At 32.6% G+C, this 19,930-nt stretch overlaps 1 protein-coding gene across 3 annotated transcripts in view; it reads left to right on the forward strand.

Annotated features, from left to right (window-relative positions):
- Nucleotides 1-18,787, forward strand: part of LOC106470858 (ras-related protein Ral-A-like) — a 30,043-nt gene extending 11,256 nt beyond the window's left edge. For 2 of the 3 annotated variants that reach the window (XM_013931436.2, XM_013931435.2), the window contains exons 2-5: nucleotides 5,928-6,069; nucleotides 9,967-10,175; nucleotides 13,486-13,660; nucleotides 16,954-18,787. In XM_013931436.2, coding sequence (XP_013786890.1) covers nucleotides 5,965-6,069; nucleotides 9,967-10,175; nucleotides 13,486-13,660; nucleotides 16,954-17,064 — 600 coding nt within the window. In that variant the 5' untranslated portion in view covers nucleotides 5,928-5,964 and the 3' untranslated portion in view covers nucleotides 17,065-18,787. Of the gene's footprint in view, nucleotides 1-5,533; nucleotides 6,070-9,966; nucleotides 10,176-13,485; nucleotides 13,661-16,953 lie in introns of those variants that run through there. The other variant, XM_013931433.2, reaches the window with a different exon arrangement.
- The last annotated feature ends 1,143 nt before the right edge of the window (nucleotides 18,788-19,930 follow it).

Raw genomic sequence — 19,930 nt, forward strand, 5'->3', positions numbered from 1 at the left:
GTCTGTGAGCAAACATTTTCAAAAATGAATTATGTGAAGTCAGCACATCGAACGAAGTTGACTGATGAACATTTGAAAGCAATTCTCTTGGTTGGATGCAGCAACTCCAAAGCAAATACTGATGATATTTCAAAAGCTAAACGCCAATTTCACAAATCTCACTAATCTTTTTTGCTGCTTAGTTTGTGAGATTCGGATATGTGCGCACTGGGTGTGATATAACTATCTTATTGCTAACGTCGCCTTCTTTGATAACTTTTTGGTAAATAAACATGTTTGTTGTCTATATTTTTTGTGTATTTTGTGTATTGGTAAATAAATATGTTTGTTGTCTTTATTTTTTGTGTATTCACTGTATTGAATTGAACAAAATGGTTATGCGGTCCGCACTCGTCATTCTCTCAGTTATCTGGCCCGCTGTGAAAAAAGTTTGGTGACCCCTGATCTAGAGGTAGACTCAAACAAGTTGAAGTTGAAAGTACGTTTTATCAGTAACTTGTTTATTTACTTGTGATAATTAATCACGTGCAAAATAAAATGAGCAACGTAATTCCAGTAACGGAAATAGATAACGAGATCCTTTAGTACAAGTACGAATAGTAAAAATAAAAAGTCCATCGTAAGACACTCGACTCGCAATCTGCGTATCACGGGTTCGAATCCAGCCACGAACATGCTCGCCATTTCAGCCATGAGAACGTATTTATTGGTAAAGAGTAGCCCAAGAGTTGGCGGTGAGCAAGTGTTGAGTAGCTGCCTTACCTCTAGTCTATCATAAAGCCCCCCCCCCCCCCCAGTGGCGCAGCGGCATGTCTGCGGACTTACAACGCTAGAAACCGGGTTTCGATACTCTTGGTGGGCAGATCACGGATAGCCCATCGTGTAGGTTTGTGCTTAACTTCAAACAAACAAAAATTATCGCTCAAAATTAGAGGCGGTTAGCGCAGATAGCCTTCAAGTAGCTTTGTGCGAAATTCAACAAACGCACAAGAAAAATTAAAAAACCAAGACAGTTGAATGTTTTCTACTCTCTTACTGACATTATAGTGAAATAATTTATTAACGTTTCAATTTTGTAATAATGGAAATTTAATTGAGCGTATACATAGTTATTTTTAATATTTAGGATGAAATTGTAAATGTGAAAGGTATGAAAATAATGCAACCTTCAGAAATCCTTAGTACTGAAATTCGTTCATCAAAAACAACGTGGATCTTTAGGCCTATAGAAATACAAGCTCTGAAAGTTTAATTAATTTTATTTATTTTGTGTGCGCGCGCACCTTACAGGCCCTTTATCTTTGAAATTTCCAACCTATTACACCGGTTACTATTTACGGGTACACTGACCACCTTCATATAGTAATAGTAGCCACTCTGACTAGGGGATGAGCAGATTGGGTTAAAATTGAGTTTCTGGCTTTATTCAACTGAAGTAATGACAGTGGACACAATATTGAATAATGTGAATAACACTTTATTTGTATGTGTGAAATAAAACAGTTATGTAACTCTGTATTGGCATGGCGAGACTCCAAATTATAATTGGTCATCTCATAAATAAAAAATAAGGACATAACCTCCGCGTATTGTTAGACCCCTACTCGACGTCACTCGGAGAACATTAGTACAAGCCTACATAATTCTCCTGTGACAGCTTTTGTGGGAAAGATCAGTAACGCCAAAAGCGAAATGACCTTTGACACTGTGTGAGTAGCTCAAGATAAAGGTCGCTACATTCCAGAGATTATCTGTAATTGTATTTGTGCTAATGTGCAACATAGGTGTATGTGTCTGAAACTTTTTGATGAATAATAAATGTTCATTCACTTTTCTAAGCAGAGGTGGCGCGTATAAGAGGCTTGGGAAGGCTTAGCCCCCCCCCCCTCAAATAAACTGCCCCTCACAAGGTATTATTCTCATCAACCCAAAGACATTATACAATATGTGTGGTGAAAAACAGAGTGTATATGACTGAGGAGAGTGCTTAGGAGTGCGAACTGAGTAGGGTTACCACATTTCCAGAGTGAGAAAGTGCTTTCGAGTGCGAACTGAGTAGTGTTACCACATTTCCAGAGTGAGGGAGTGCTTAGGAGTGCGAACTGAGTAGGGTTACCACATTTACAGAGTGAGAAAGTGCTCAGCTTTCGAGTGCGAACTGATTGGGGTTACCACATTTCTAGAGTGAGAAACCTGGACTTTTTTTTTTCTTCTTTTTTTCCATACGGAGTGACACTATAGGCTGCTCTGAAACAGTTTAAATTTGCTAAATAATCTCATATTTATTGTATCGCATTTTAAAACCATGACCAAATGTATTAGAAGATTATCTAGTTAAAAAAATTAAAGATTAAATAAATAAATAAAAAACAATTCAAGTTGTCTTGAACATACTCGTAAGGAAAATTTGCTTCTTAGTTTTTTTTTTCACAGCTGGTCAGGTTTTCAAATCTCAGTGATGGATTAGGTTAGGAAAACGTAGCAGGGGTGGGTGAGGGGCACCGTATTGTGTGATCTGTTTTTGGCAAGTGGTTCTCCAAGTAAAATTTAAGGGAACCACGTGTATGTATGGAATTCGGAGGTGTATAGAACCTAAAACATTGTAATACTTTAGTTATTTCTGATCGGTACAAAAAAAAAGCTAAGGCTAGAAACTGGGTCGTCTGGTAATTCTAGAACTCATCTTTCTCAACCGTGCGATCCCCCGCACGTGACAAGGGTAGCCCACCCAAACAAAAGACTGAAGCGTTGCCTATTTTTCTAAGCCGAAATAAATCCTGATGTGTAACGCGCCTTACCCAACAATTTATTGTTTCTAAACAAACTTAAAATTTATGAAACACTCTGAATCGTATATGTTTGTCAGTTAAGACTGATTTGTGTCCACGATCAAATGGCTGTCATTTGATTAAATCTTCGGAATGCCTTAAAAATACAGCAGAAACGATGTTCAACTAACGGACTTGCGCGATTATGGGACATAACTTGTTTGGAACAAAAAGTGTCCGACAAGTGTAATTTATTTAGTTATCATTGGTTATTATATCACCGAGATATAGGTATACACACACAGCATTAAAAACTTACAGTAGAATACACAAGTTATCCGTCAAGAATCATTTCGTAATGCTGATAGGAAAGTTTGATTTTTTTTTTTTTTCTGCTAATTTGTTGTCATCAAATGTGTCAGCCACCCACCTACCCCTCTACCAGTGAATCACTGTCATTCTTAGTGTGTGTTTATCGTATCATTTAGCCCACGGGTTAACCATGGTCATATATATATATATATATATATATATATATATTACAAGTGATATGCATGTATGTTGTCCGGTATTGTTTTAGTTCATACGCCCACTTTTATACTCGTTCGACGCGTGCGTTTGAAGTCGTTCTTTTTCCAGTCACTTCTCCTTGAATTTTAAGTTTTCTTAACCTGTTGGTTGTCACGTGGTACTTGTTAATCCCACAGGTAAGAACCTATACCGTGGTCGGCTGAGAACTACATTGAGTGCTCTAGGTTTAGTCCCATTGTTGAGATAGAACGCAGCTTACGATCTGCGCTTTGAATCCTCCACTATTAAATTAATCTTCTGAACTTCATTCATCTACATAAACATGTGCTTGTCTTTGTTCAGATTTGTATAATATAATCATTTGAAGTCTCGTTTAACTAGCACCATCCATATAAACGATGTTCAGTTTTCTCTCAAGGTATTATAACGTTAAAAACCGGGTTTCGATACCCGTTGTGGGCACAACACAGATAGCCCACTGTATAGTTTTGTGCTTAACAACAACAAGCAAACAAAATATCTCATGGTAATAGTTAGTTTAATTATAGAACAATTTTGTAAAACTGGTCATACACCACGAACAAGTTATTGTTTGAAGTTTGACAAACGTCATAATGGTAAGAACCAATCAAATGTTGATTTAAGGAAGGGTTAGTAGTTTGATTAATAAATGTTCTGTATTGAAAAGGAAAATTGGATTATTTTCTTTTATATTTCTGACACTTAGAGTTATCATATAAACTAAGATAGATCTCTGTTCCTATAAACCCAACCTTTTAGAAAAAAAATACACGATTCAATTTACGTTTCGAAATGTGTAGAATAGATTGATCAGTAGTTTGTGTAACATCACACCACAATAATGTTAGTGATTTCTAACAAATATTTATTTACCGGCCTTATAGATTGATCGGTAGTTTGTGTAACATCACACCACAATAACGTAAGTGATTTCTAACAAATATTTATTGACCGGCCTTATAGATTGATCGGTAGTTTGTGTAACATCACACCACAATAACGTTAGTGATTTCTAACAAATATTTATTTACCGGCCTTAGAGATTGATCGGTAGTTTGTGTAACATCACACCACAATAACATTAGTTATTTCTAACAAATATTTATTGACCGGCCTTATAGATTGATCGGTAGTTTGTGTAACATCACACCACAATAACGTAAGTGATTTCTATCAAATATTTATTTACCGGCCTTATACGGATCTTCAATGAGTAGAATATAATAGCACCTCGATCGCACGCGGTTCGCGCCGAACCCCACTCACTGCCTACGAAGCCTTCCGCTTAATACCAGAACTAATCAGGTCAACTAGGCGTGTAACGCTCGAAATACTGATATCAGTTACTTAAAAGGCGCCTATTACTATAGCACACAACGTCTTATGCCAACAAATTGTAATATGTTGATCCATAGTTTGTGTGATGTATTTCGAGTGGAACTCGGTTTAAGTTTTGTTGCCATTATCATACATGCCAATGTACATATTCACTTCAAAGCTTATGTAGCCGAGTCCATCACATAAATATATAATAAATCTGTCACCCTGATTTTAAAAACTTTTAACAAATGTCCTCTTGAGAGTAGTAATACAAGATGCTGACATAGCTTATAAGTTATTCTTGGTAGAGTACAACATCAGTAAAGTAATAACAATAAAAAAAAAACATAACAAACTATATATTTAATAAGCCTACATAAACCAGGAATGTGGATTAGCTCTTAATTTCAAACTTTGAAAAACTAGTTAACGTTGAGGATGCAGACGAGACCACGAAGATGGTCACGTGCTGTGTTGCCTGTTTTCGGGGAGGGGGGGGGACACTAAACGTTAGTAGCGTGCGTTTTTATTAACGTATAAGATACCAGAAAACTTGAGGGTAGCTAAAAAGACCGTCTTTTTAGTAATATGAGTAGAGTGCATTAACCTATAATTAAAGTCCAGCAGGAAATAGTTAATAATTTAGCATCTACAAGCTATGACTTCTCATCAGAGAAGTTATTCGCTTTGAATTCGTTGTTAATGTTTGATAAAACATTTTCATTTGTATCAGCGGGATTCATGCAAAATGTTAGAAACCATTAGACGTCTGGGAGCAACAAAACAAAGATCTATACGCATCTGACAAAATAGAATTTAATAAATAATGTTTGTCAATGAAGGTCAATTAAAATAAAAGGTGGCGCTATACTTTCCGCAGCATCGAGTGCAGACGTTGGCCAGTTCCGCTGTTTAACGTCACGCGTCTGTTGGTACCAGTTGTTTGCGGTTAAAGAGCACTCTTTGTGACTCATAACTTGTAGGCTTTGGCGCAGTTAGTGGTGCTGCAATGTTAATACTGACCGGCTTTCACATCCGTAGATCATTCTCTTCGTTTCTCTAAATATTACAGGGATTCTACATTCCACATAATTTATTAGAGCGCTGTAAAAAGCAGTCTGGATATTATTATATCGAACTTTTATTTCTTATTCAATCTTTGTAATTAAATATTCTTATACAGTGCCAACAAATTAGTAACTTAATAGTAAAACTCTGACTAGGATAGAAAACAAAAAAAGACAAAGCAACTTGATTTAACGTAATGACAATGTGTTGCTTCCCTAGTGTAAGGACCAAAAAGTCGAGTACAGAACAGCCCATAATGTCAAAACCTAAGAACAGCCAGCCAGCGCTTCACAAAGTTATTATGGTAGGAAGTGGGGGAGTTGGAAAATCAGCCCTGACGCTACAGTTTATGTATGATGAGGTAAGATTGTATTTTTTTCTTCCTATGTAACAATTAACTGTTAGATATATTAAATACATACGATTATCATTACATAATACCATATTATTTATACGCTTGTTCACTGATCGTTGGCACAGTTTTTACATTATATAACACATAGTTACAACTCGTACAGATATCAGTATTCAAGTGGTATTGACATAATAGGTAACACCAAAACTTCGAATTAATGAAATTCTGCAGGCCTAATTCTTCTGTCGATTATAATCACAATTAATTAATTAATTATTAGACCTTGTAAAGCAATGATATGATCAGTTTTATAAAGCTATTAAAAATTTATTGAAAATAGTAATCATGCTGCTATGGTGCCAAATTCTTTTTATTTCTGGAACTTGGAAATGTTAAACTTAATCTTAGATATGATTTTTAAGCTTGTTTACACCGAGATACAACAATCTGTGTAACGTGTGACGTATATACTGCAGTTCCCTTGGAGACCCTAAGGTGTGGTCATTTTAAGTTATTGTCGATTTCCATGTTTTAAATGATAGGTCTGCATTAAGTAGTCATAAGATGTACAATTTTTAGTTTTCATAAGAGAATTGTGTACCAAAAAAATTGTATGTTTCATAGTTCAGCATACTGAAACGAGGCCTAATTTAGTTTAATTATTAAAACTAATCTATTTACAAATTTGTAACATTACACTGTGGAGTGGGTCATATTTGTCACTTTATTTTGACCAATAGCGATTTTTGAAACATGGGCGAATTCTCTTCGTGATTAGATTTAACAACGAACTTAGAGGAGCTATAAGCCAAAATAAAATGGAGAAGGAATGTCCCTCCATTAAGTTCTGGTCACTAAACTCACTAAAAACGTTTAATAATTTCATAAACTTAACGATCAGAGATAGATAACTTGTTGCACTGTCAAGAGAGTGAATATTGGATTATTAAATTCTTACTCATTGCTAATGTATGTAGGCTTACATTCTTGAATTTGAAACTTCATGTTAAAGTTTAACCACAGTTTATGCCATGGTAAAATACTTGTATCTTGTTTCTCGTTAAAATTTTGTTGTATTATGTTTATATACATTATAATAAGTTAATGAAACACTTTCACAATGCTGATTTAATATTATGTAAGCATGTTTAAAGAATTTGGTTCCTAATGTATTTTAAAATCAATTTCATGACAAATGTTGTTACTGGCTCGTATAATGCAATCTGTGTTTAAAAACACTTAATTATGCGTTTAGAATCTTAACTCATTTTAAGAAATCCATTTGATAATTTGTACATTAGCATAATAATATGTAGATAAAACTTATACACTTCAGAATTCTGCTGGAACATAATAATTACAACTTGTATTATAAACAGTAACAAAGGACAAGTACTGGAAATGTATATTTGGTGCTCACATTACTTAAGACTATTATACGTTAGATTTTTGCATTAAAAACTTTGCAAAGCTTGATAGGTTGCTCTCAGATTTTCACTGAGAAATTACATATTTTAAAACGTGTAAAATTTCTTGAAAAACAAAAGCATTAATATGTATAGAAAAGCAGTCAGTAATGTAAACAAGTCAGACAGGTTTGTTAGTTTTTCAAACTTAACTGAAATATATAACTTCATTACAAAACAAAGGTTTCTCAGAACAGGTATTAAATGTAAAGGAAAATAGCACTTGGATATAGCAGGCAACATTATAAATGTTGTAATTAACTGTTCACTGAATACAGTCCTCATTTGAACAAATTCTTCAACATTTCTGTGATTCATTCAAATATGTATAGAATAAAACAAGTCAAGTTATTTGGAGTTAAACATAACTTAATGACACACTTCTTAACATTTTACACTTGCGTGTCTGTTTTGGGTCCTTTAAAGTCCATCAGTGCTATATGCACTCTAATTTCAGTTCACCAAATACTTCTAGCCACTCCCAGCTCTACTTGGCGAGTCACTGCTAAATGATTCCTCTGTGCTTTAAGAGTTTATTTAATTTGGCACTTTTGACAAAACAGTTTTTGACTTTCTGACTGAGATTGTACTTGATAGCAAGTGTTAGATGTTGTAGTGTTATATTATTCTTGATAGTAAACATATTAAAATCATACTTAGAATGGACTAATGTAATAATAATAATGAAACAAAATTAGATTGTAACATTTTAGCCATGTCTAAAGCATATCATAAGTGATACTGAAGTTGACTCGAAATAAAACGTTAGATAAGACAAACACAATTTTTCAAATGAGTGTTATTCCTGTAGTACTTTTCTTCATTAATTATTATTATGAACATCAGTACATTGTTTTTTTTAGCCTTGAGGGGGGAAACTTTAATGCTGTACGTCACAGATTTTTTTTGTTGGTGGCCCTGCCAAACCCTAAAGAAGCATACACAAAAAAACGTATCTTTTTATTGCAAAAGCACCATAGGCTATTTAGCCTATGTTCAATACCAAAAAGTTAAAGGCTTTTTAAAAACTAGATATTTCTCACTTTTGAGAATTAACTCTGTTTTATTTGATTTACATGCAGGAGGAGTTAAGCACCAACCAAAGTACAAGTTTTCTTTTCTCCGATTATAGAATTCATCCCAGTATGTTTGTTAGTGGACAGTCCTGGTAGTGTGACACTGTCCCTTATTCCAATTCAAAACCTCCAAGCAGGGGAGGCAACTGGGAGTGACCACTTTTAATATTCTCTTTGTTATTTGTCGCTGTGTACCCTGTTTTCATTTTTTGTGTGTAATTAAGGTGATTTTAATACTATTACTCCTACTGCTGACACAGGTTCTCATTTCTCCAGCATGTTTGTCATTGTGTGCAGTCCAAGTAATGTGTTGTGGTCCCTAATATATGGTGTGTTTTTTTAACACCAATTACCTAAAGTAAATAAGATGATTTTAATAATACATCTTCAGCTATAATTATATACTTGAGTAGCTTGGCACTGGCCGTGGAACACACACTTCTCCCTCCAATAGTCTCTTCAAGGTTCTTCTAGTAATAATAACCAATTTCATTTAAATAGTGTGTGTGTGTCCTTTCCGCTTTTTAAGTGACTAAGGAGATTTACCGAGCCAACATTTCTGCCTTTATTTAATTATTGCTATGTTATACATTAAATAGTTACAAATTTACCATTTGTTTAGTATGTCTGTTTGTTAAATTAACTGTTGTTCAGGAAAAAATTAAGATGCACAACGTTGAGGAGTGTATCTGAATTGCTAGCCCTAATTTTGTCACTTTAGGCCTAGCTGTATCAACAGTAATAATAGTAACCCTGGAAACCTACAGGTATGAAATCTAATTTCCTACTTCAAATACTAGTGACAAATAAATAATACTCTTTCAAACTCCTTGTATTGTTGTAAGTTACAAATTCCAGATAGTAAACAAACAGATAAGTAAAATACATACAATACTTTTGTATGAGAATATTTCTTTTTATTCCTTATTTGTTTTCTTTGTTACTTACTTTTATGAAATTTAACATGATGTAATGACAACTAAAACATATTATTCACAATAATTTTTATTCTGAGTTTCAGACCTAGACAGCAGATAATGAAATATTAATTGTATAATATTTTAAAAGAATACTTGTAATGTAAAAGTAATTTTTTTTAGGTTAACTAAAATGTTTAATTTGCAGGTATTATCTTCCTTAATGGTCTACAAGGCCTGACACAGCAACCTTCCTTGGGTCTGTCTGTTGCCTCAAAGATTTGAAAATTTGAGTTTATATTGTATTTAAGAGTACTTTTTTGTGTACTTATTGTCTGTGTTTTGTATGTTTTTAAAAGAACATAGATAGCCTCTTTTTATTTAAAATCATATTAATTTGTTTGTAATAGAACGTAGCTATAATTTTTCATCCATAATGTTCAGTTTGTAGAAGATTATGAGCCCACTAAAGCTGATTCTTACCGGAAGAAGGTTATGTTGGATGGAGAGGAAGTTCAAATTGACATCCTTGACACCGCGGGTCAGGAAGACTATGCTGCCATTCGAGACAATTATTTTCGTTCTGGAGAAGGCTTTCTTTGTGTGTTCTCCATAACGGAACATGAAAGTTTTTCAGCTACAGCAGAGTTCAGGTTAGTGTGGTTTGAGTTCTAACTATTAAAGAATTTAGATTGTGGTTTTAAAATGAAAAAAATTATCAAGATCTGCTGACAGTCTTTAAAAAAAGAAAGAATAGTGCTAGCTTTTTTCTTGAATGTCTTAAATTTTTATTAGTTTCAACATACAGAGTATAACATTTCCAAAAAAAATTATTTTTAAGAATAATAATCATTCTTTCATATGAATTAATTCTCCAAATTTTTTCTAACATCTTGACAGCGTATATGAATAATAAGTTGGTCTTTTTGAAAATTCTCAAAATAAACATTAGATAATTAAAAGGTCTTGAAATTTTAAGTATTTGAGAACTTGTGTGTGTTGCTTGGTGATTAAGAACTTACAAAAAAAAGTAAGCTAATCTTATATGTCAGAACTAAATAGTATGTTGTAAGTTAAGTAAGTAAGTTCTACACAACAAACTGAGTAGAAGTTATACACTTAAGACTAAAGAGAAACATCAGTTGGTTAACCTTGTAAAATGTATTTCAAATTATGGCCATTGAAATTAATAGTTTTCTAGATCAGATCTTGGCATTTATGGTCGAGTCTTTTTTTTTATGCTTGCATTCACATTTTAAGCTATTTAAAAATTCATAACTTGATTAGATATATATATATATATATATACCACAAAAAATAAGTAGTTTTAGTTAGTGATTTACTGAAATGGAGTAACGATTTTTTTAACAATAAAAAAAAAATGTAATAGTAGCCACACTACGAAGAAGGATTTGTGAAATAGTTCATCCTTATGGATCTCTTCATTAACTGATATTATGTCCTGTTTTATGATCCAGTTAGTCCAAAATTTTAATCTGATGCCCAACTAAGGTCAAGCTTGGTCGGTGTATTAAGGAACAAAAACTAAGTGCTTGCAGTAGTAAACAAGAACATGTTAAATATAATTAACAATAAGTACAAAGTTTCAGGTTATGTATATTTGTACAAAAAAACACTGTTAATTTCAATAATTATTTTAGATCTTCATTGTTTTGTTTTGTTTTCCTTCTGAGCAAATGTAAGAGAATGTATCTTAAGAAAAGAAGAAATGAAATCATAGTTATTAATTTTTGTAAAACCAATTTTGAGGCCATGAGACAATATTTATCATTAGTGACATGGAATAATGAGTAAAAAGGTGATGTGGGACAGACTTGAGAAGTTTTTAAAACTAAATTTGGTTTTAATTCAAGATAGGCGTGTTCCTAGAAGAAGACACAGGTAACATAACTGGATTACTGAAGGAAACATTTAAGGATAAGATTTTAAGAGGTTCAAACTGAAAAATGGAATTAAAAATTGTAACACTTGTAGGAAAGCTAGGGTTTAGGTTAAAAAAAGAAGTTTGTAAACCCAAATATTTGTGAGAAACAGCTGGACAGATAATATTAAAATAAAGTAAAATAGGAATCAGACCATTAAATGATGCTGATGACTGAACTTTTAATTGTTTTTTATAAAGGAAGATGATTTAGATATTCCTGATTGTGAACATTCTATGGGAAATACATTTTATAATCGTGTAGATTGAGAAAGTAAAAAAAAAAAAATAGAGCCAGACCAAAGCAGTTTTTTTTTTGCAGGGTTTTAAAAGGGGGTAAAATTTTTGTTATATCACTAGATGGTGGGAAGGTGCCTGAGGGTTAGAGAGTTTGTAATGTTAATTTGAAAGTGGGTGATAAGAATTGCTTTGGAAATTATAGACAAGTTTGTCTTACTTCAATAGTTGGAAAAAGGCTATAGAGTCTGATAAAAGATTTGCAAGATTATCTAGTGATATATAATATCATTAAAGAAAATTAACATAAATTCACTAAAAGGAAATCTTTCCTTGCTAATCTGTTCACCCTATTTAAGGATATCACAAGTTATCTGTATGATGGAAAGTGTATGTATTTGTGATACATAGGTTTTAAACAGTCTTTTTGAGAAGGTGTACCATGAAAGGTTAGCTGAAAAAATCACATTTGTGGAGGTTGGACTGTGGAAGATTGGATGAGAAAAACCAGAAAGTTTGTGTTAATGGAATCTAGTCAAACTGAACTCTCGTTACTAGTGGAGAGCCACAGTAATCAGTGCTTGGTTCTTTACTTTTTTACCATTTGTATTAATAATATTGGTAGTTGTATGACTAACAAATTAGCAAACTTTGTGGATAATGTCTTGGAAGTTTCTAGCTGTGTTGAGGATACAAATTGACTTGAATCAGTTGGTTAGTTGGACAAATATCTGACCAATGACTTTAATATCAGTAAGTGCAAGATAACATAATTAGAGTTATTATAAATTGGGTAGCATATTTAATATAGACAGGAACCAGCTCAGTAGCATGATTGAAGAAAAGGATCTTGGCATAGCATTGGATAAGTCATCCAGGTCATTAAAAGCTGTGTCCTGTTGCTAGTAGCAAAACTAATAGAGGATTAGGATGTATTTATAAACATACATTGATCATGAGTCAAGAGAGATAATTATCTCTACAAATTAGGCCTAATATTGAATACTGTGTACTGTTTTGGTCTCTTTATTTAAGATCATGACCTATTGGAAAGGGTTCAGTGGAGGAGGAGTACTAGGATGATTTTCGGGATGGAAGGGTTGTCTTGTGGGGATGGGTTAAAATCTTTAATTTATTTCTCTTGAAACAAGAAGGTTAAGGGATGATCTTATTGAAGTTTATGGGATTATACAGATAAAAGATAGAATGAAGCCTTCTGATTTCTTTGTGCTATGTTCTGAAGACAATAGGATGAGAGGACACAAGTTTTAGGTTTGGAAAAGATAAACTTGACTCCAGTTTAACTGTTTTATTTTTTCTTATGGGGGTGTCGGGCTTATGGAAGTACTTGTAGTTGGCAGTAATTGATGCCAGCACTTTATGAAAGTTTAAAAGGGAAATGATTAATTTTCCCTGAAATAAGGATCAGTTTAAGTTTTTACTTTTTCTCAAGGGTGTGTGTGCATGTAGGGACATGCTTGAAGGGTTAAATAGCCCCACATGTCATACATGAAAGTGTACCAGTTAAAAAATTCAGTATGCTTGTTTCTTTAAGGATACAATAAAACTAATACTCTAGTGTGTATGTATGTATATTACCAATATTGATGTATTATGTTTGTTCAGTAGAACAAGTTAGGGATACAAAAACTTGTGATATGTACATATGTGTATTTAATATTATATGTATGTATCATTTCTTTTACATTTGTAACTGATGTCTAGAACATTATTTTGTGACACTTACTGATCACGTAATGCAAGTTTTTTTCCTTCTTTCACAGGGAGCAGATCTTGCGTGTGAAAGGTGACGAGAACATCCCTTTTTTACTTGTTGGGAACAAGGCAGATTTGGAAGACAAACGACAAGTAGCCATTGAAGAAGCACAGAGCAAAGCTCAGCAGTGGAATGTGCCATATGTTGAAACTTCAGCTAAAACTAGGGCCAACGTAGACAAGGTGATTCTCAAAATGTTATAATACCTTCTTTTGTACAATAAGTCCACACAGACCTTTACAACACAAGCTATGTATGTAACGGTATTTTGTTTGACAAGAAAATATACATGGAAACATTTAAAGTGCACTTGGTTTAACTTCCATCTATTTTCATAGTTCATGTAATTGTGTTAAAAATAACATGATCAAAACTATTGTTTATGTAGTAGCTAGAACAATGACCACTTGTTATGTGCATCTTTTTTACCTATTTCCAAATATTCCATATCGTAATGTAATGTAGGCTTAAAATTGACTCATTTTGACTATTTGGGTATTGGTAAGTGGGCATTTTTAACAAAATTAAGTTCAATATTCAATTCTTAAAGAACTGATTGTGATGTTTTTACCTTCATCACTAGTCTATTATAATAATACTCATTTTTTGTCTGTCCTGAAAATGTGCATGTATATCACTTCAACAGATGTAAACAAAAGGTGAATGTAAATATACTTTAGTAGACAGTTTGTATCAGAATTTTTAGGAAGGTCTATTAAGTCATAGAATAACATTAAGTTTATTTATTGATAGTATTAAGTGTGGGAAAGTTTAGCCCTAACTAAACCAAAGCAAATAATTATATACAAGTTAGTGTTAACTTATCTTATTATTGGCTATAGGTTGTACTTAATATAGGCTTAACTAATGTTAGGCCTAAGACAAATGGACTTGCAGACTTTGACATCTGAGATTAGAATTTTTGTGTATTATTCTAGAAATCCTGTATTTATAGAAGTACTGTTGCAATAAAGATACTAATTTGACCTCAAATGCTTTGCGGGTCTCTGCTAGTATAGACCTAATTCTTTTAAAACTAAATTATCTTGTTAAATTATGCCTTTTCCTTACAGTTTGAATCAATAAGAGTGTCAATTTATTATAAAGAAAGATTTAAGAACTTTGAATATTTGTGGCACGTGGGAGTTTTTCATTTTGTTTTGGTATTAAGTTAAGCATAACAGTGATTGACTTTAGTATCTATATTTAAAATCTGGTTTTTGTTGCTAACATACTGTAAATCTACTTGATTTTGCATAAATCATTTTATCACACTATGGTAATGACAACAGTGTGTTCAGCTTCATTTTATGTAACATTTCTCACATTTTTATCAGTCTTCACCCACAAGGGAGACCACTTAATTTGTGTTAAGTATTTTGTGCCTCTGATATTCAATTGGAATAGTCTAACTTGTATGTTAGCATCTTAAAAGAGTGTGCCATAATATTCATTTACTTTACATAACTTTGTAGAATACTAATATTAATAATAAGATAAAGTAGTAACTTTTGACTGCTACTCTGTAATTAAAGTATTTTATTTAACCTGATAACAAAAAATATCGTGGACAATAATTCATCCAAATTTGTATTATTATTTTCAAATCTTACAATTCAGTCATATAAAATTGCTTGAGATTTGATTTCAGATTGATCATTCATGAGCATTAACTGGATTCCTTCACTTGTATGTGTACAAAATGTCTTTAAGCTGTATGTCTCGGACATCACATAAAACGCTTCTCCAAATCATAACAAAATCCTACTGAGCAATGAATGTGGCTTAACTTTCACCAAAGAAATAATTTGTTAGGCCTAACTAATAGTTTGATGAATTGCTTCCAAAAACCTGACCGGAAAATTTAAAACAAAAACAAAACATTTGCTAGTATTTATTGAATTCATACTTACTATACTTTGAATATGTAAAGCTTTTGGGATTGCAGCAGTGTTGAATGAAGCACTGGAGGTCAGTCCTATCTGTTGTGTGTTGGGAAAGTCGATAATATTCTGTACAGTACATAACTGTGATAGCTTTTTTATACAACAGAAGATATTAATAGCTTTTGTAGCAGAGAACAAAAATGATAGAATGTTCAGATTTTAGATGTACAATAAGTATTTGTTGTTAAAATTACTGACATACAAGAGAATATATTAATTTGTGTTAAATACTTGTACTACTTCAAAACTAAGTGGTATAGTTTTATGATATATATAACGTATTTCAATATTATGGTAAAAAAAGAATTAAGATATCCAACATTAAGGTTCATTGTCTCTTTCTCATCAAAAGAAGCAGCATACGTTTGTTTAGTGACGGAAGACGTCCAGCATCTCATATTTAACGAGGAACTTTGTTAGTTGAGGTGGTTTGCACATGCATAGTGTGAATGCTCTAGTCTTTACCCACCCTGACTGTGTTTTATACAGTTCATCATTTGTTCAGTCAAATTATTTTGTGCGAGTGCCTCTCATATTAAGGTCTTTACCCTCTTATGCATACATACACACACACATTTCTCATTGAAATAAACTGCTCTTCTCTCAGTTGGTAGTAACTTGTTGTAGCCATGCACACGGCTGAACACCTGTGGGAAAATAATCTGTTTAAGTAATCAAGATGTAGAAGGTGCAGAATACTTCCCTAGTTATAACTTTTCAGTTTGTTACACATGACAACACAAATCATGTTGCGTGTGAGAAATTATCTACTAACCCGTCAGTAAAACTACTGAGAGAAAAACATTTACCTAAATATATCGTGGGCTTATTGTGCAGTACATGGACTAAACAACAAAAGTTTGTTTTTCTTATTTCTGTAAACTTCACTCTCATTTCCACAAACATTTTGTGAACTTGTAAACAATACCTGATTAAATATCACATTTTACATTCAAGGCTATAAAGATTGAAATAACAGATAAATTTGAACCATGCGATATCACTCAACACGAGTTCCGTTTTTAACTAGTATGATATTGAAACGGTGATCTGGTGATTAGACAATGGTCCATTTACAGGTGTGAAAGTACACTTATAAGTGAAATGTGGAAATATTGTATGTTCTCCGAGAATGTTTTCTGTTTCAATTCTTCAAAAATTTCTGTGTTTTTAAACGATTAGTAATTTATTTAATTCTGTCATACTAAACCTTGCAAAGAAACGTCTGTAAAGTTATACTAAAAGTGAAATGATTTGACAAGTAAAAGTAGTGTTCTTGTAAATTATTTTAGAGTATTTTCTGATAATTAGTTTTTTATGTGAATGTAATGTTACAAGCCAGATTCTAAGGTCAGTAGCAATAGGACTTTGATTGTATCTTTGTACTTGGATGAAACATTTGACATTAGGTCTTTCTAATAAATTCTCCACGTAATGTAAACGTTGGCTTATTATCCAAAAGATTTTCTTAGATTTTTCTAAATAATTATTCTTTGTAAAAGGATGGTTGTTGTTTTTTGGGTTTTTAGGTTTTCTTTGATTTGATGAGGGAAATTAGTAACAGAAAACTGGCTGAAAGCAAGACAAACAATGGTTCCAAGAAGCCAGGGCGACGAAAGAAGAAATGTGTCATTTTATAAAACTCTTGCCTTGCCTTCATTTGTGCTTCAGCTTAATGCAGGTGTTTACATTGTGAGGCAGGACTTTTGAGTGTATAAATGGATATTTAATTTACATGAATTTTACAAGAAATGTGTGCATATGCAAATCTGTTGTGACAGATTTTACTTTAACTCCTAGGATTTGATTTCATTGTAACAAAATTTATAATGTTCATTAACATTTTCTGTGTACTTAGTAGTCACCTAACAGTGCGTTGTTTTTTGTTTGATTTGCATATATAAATGTTTTATCGAAGAAAGATTGTAGAAGTAAGATTGAGGACGTAACTCTATTTTACAGTGTGTACAACTTTGTTCTTGTTACAGTTTCCCTGTTCTTTATAAGAAGTCGTTTTATTCATTTCGGTTTTTGGATGTATTAGTTTACGGGATTCGGTGTTTTGTTGAATGTAAGAAAACAAGAATTACTGTAATTGTGGCAAATCTTAACAGTAATTCTCGAGGATGAGAATTTTGGCTGTTAGTCGTTCTTGCATGTGTTGAAGCATGTACTCTAATCATCTCCAAGCTTATCTACGAGAATCGTTGAAATTATACCGAATTTACAAACTTATGTAGATAAATAATTAATATTGAAAAATATTTTTAAAAAATAGTACCTAAAAATGTTATTCTTGATTTAAAAAACATACGAGACAGTGATTACTTGGGTACAAGAATGGAATTATTGAAGTTTATTAGTTTAATTCTTACACGCTGTTTACTTCCATGTAGTTACTATACTTCAAATTGTTTTTAATTGAATCGGCTGAGTAGTTATAGGTTGCACACTTCGTACTTGTCTACTGTGTATTGTATAGTACCAGTGTTTTGTGTTTACAGTCACCTGCAGGAGATCACAGTTATAGAATACAGACAGTAATATGTGTTAGCTACAGCGTATTCTTTATGCTTTATGGTGTTTTTCAAAGTGCTGGTGCCTTTGTGGTTGATATAACATTTTTTTTATCATAAATAATTTGATTATACTGTCATATTTGAAATTATTGACTAACATTGCGTGTGTGCGTCTTAAACTATTGTAGTTATACCTATGAATAGAAGTAAAAGAAATTGTTGGTACTAGTTTTATCGTAATAGGTCTGCGGATTATTACAAATTAGTACTGTATAATATTTCATGTATACATCATATTTCATACATTTTTCCAGCATAACATTGTAAACTATTTATTTTACAACTTACTTAACTAAAGCTTATGAGTATTTTATTTCTCTGTTTACGTATGATTTTGTGCTAAGTGTTATGTCAAACTTTGTAAGATGTAATCTACTTTAAATTGTACTGCAGTATGATTTGTTCATTCCAACTTATCTGTAAGACAAAATTTTCTTTCACAAATATTACAAGTTATAGTTTCGGAGGAGAAAAAAAAACTTAAATATTTTGTGATTTGTTTAAGTAATACTCCAAGGGACCACATGATTTGTGCTTATTTTCAAAGAAACAAAGTAGTTTTACACACACACCACATTTTCTAAGGTTCTAAAATTCAAATTCCCAGCTCCTTAATTTGTATAACTGGTGACTTCAAACAGAAGAAAAGTGATGTGTATTTGTTTGATAACTGAAAAGTCCATGTGATTTGAAGCAAATGTTTTTAGAACTCCTTGTGTTATGAAGAATGTGTGTGTGTATATTCTAGCTCAGGTTATAATAAAATGACTAAGTTTAAGCTTAATGGATGTAACGTTTCATTTTATAGAGGGGGGGGGGTGTATTACACTACTTGTGTGAAGCTTGTGGTGTCCCAGTTGAACGATGTAGATGTTTGGTCCCATTATGATAAAGCTTAGTATTCTCAACATGCTCATATTGGGCTCCAACATGAAGATGTTTGTAAACTGTTTTTTTTTTATTAGTCATTGATATTACCATTTTTACAATGGGAGTTTGTGTCAGAAGTTCAATAGTTGCCAGTGTTTGAGGTAATTTGTGTCCATCAATATGAATGAGAGGAACCTTCCTGTCATGCATATTGAAGGACACAAATTACCTCAAAGCTAAACATTAGGTTTCATTTACAATATCTCACCTTTCATTATACCAAGTAGAGTAAGTTCCTTAGCATGATAGCTTTCTTTAATGTTAAAATGTTCGCCAATTGAAGTATAAAAAAATTAAAGCTATTACTGCTATTTCGCAAACGCCTTTAATCGAGGTGTATATTCAGTTAACCAACAATATTGTTGATAACTGAAGGTTACTTGTGGAACACAAATACTAAGTCTATTAAATATGTGAAGGTTTTAAAGAACTACATCTAGATTTTATAACGTATAGTTACAAAATGTTACAAGAGAGCGTGGGAAGTAACTAGCGAACCACAATACCAGATAAGAAAGATGCAGGCTTGAGGCTAAAATCAACATTCCAGTCTTGATCTCGGGGCAAGAATTAACAGCTCACAGACGTCGCGAAAACTCCAATAGTTAGATAAAACTGCATGAACCAATGTTAAAAATAAAAACAGTCAATGGAACAGTGTTGAAAGTCGAGGGTGAGATACTGCTAGTGAAGCGTCCGCGTTACAGGGGTTGACTCTATACATCCGGAAGTTAATTGTCTTGGATGATTTCACCAAAGATATTAGATAAGGGACAGAACTAATTTGTGTAAGGACCAATAACAAAGTGGATTTTCATTACAGTCTGATGGAAGAGTCCAGTTGTTGCTGAAAGATCCCACTTGTACCAATCGAGTTAAAAGAACTATTAGGTCATCAAGAAATTAATGTTGCCTTTTTTTTTTAGATGAAGAAACTCGGAACAACTTATATATCAAAACAAAACACTTATTAATGAAATAGTCTCCATTCTTATCG

This window comes from Limulus polyphemus, unplaced genomic scaffold (assembly GCF_000517525.1).
Source record: "Limulus polyphemus unplaced genomic scaffold, Limulus_polyphemus-2.1.2 Scaffold4255, whole genome shotgun sequence".
Classification (NCBI taxonomy): Eukaryota; Metazoa; Arthropoda; class Merostomata; order Xiphosura; family Limulidae; genus Limulus; species Limulus polyphemus.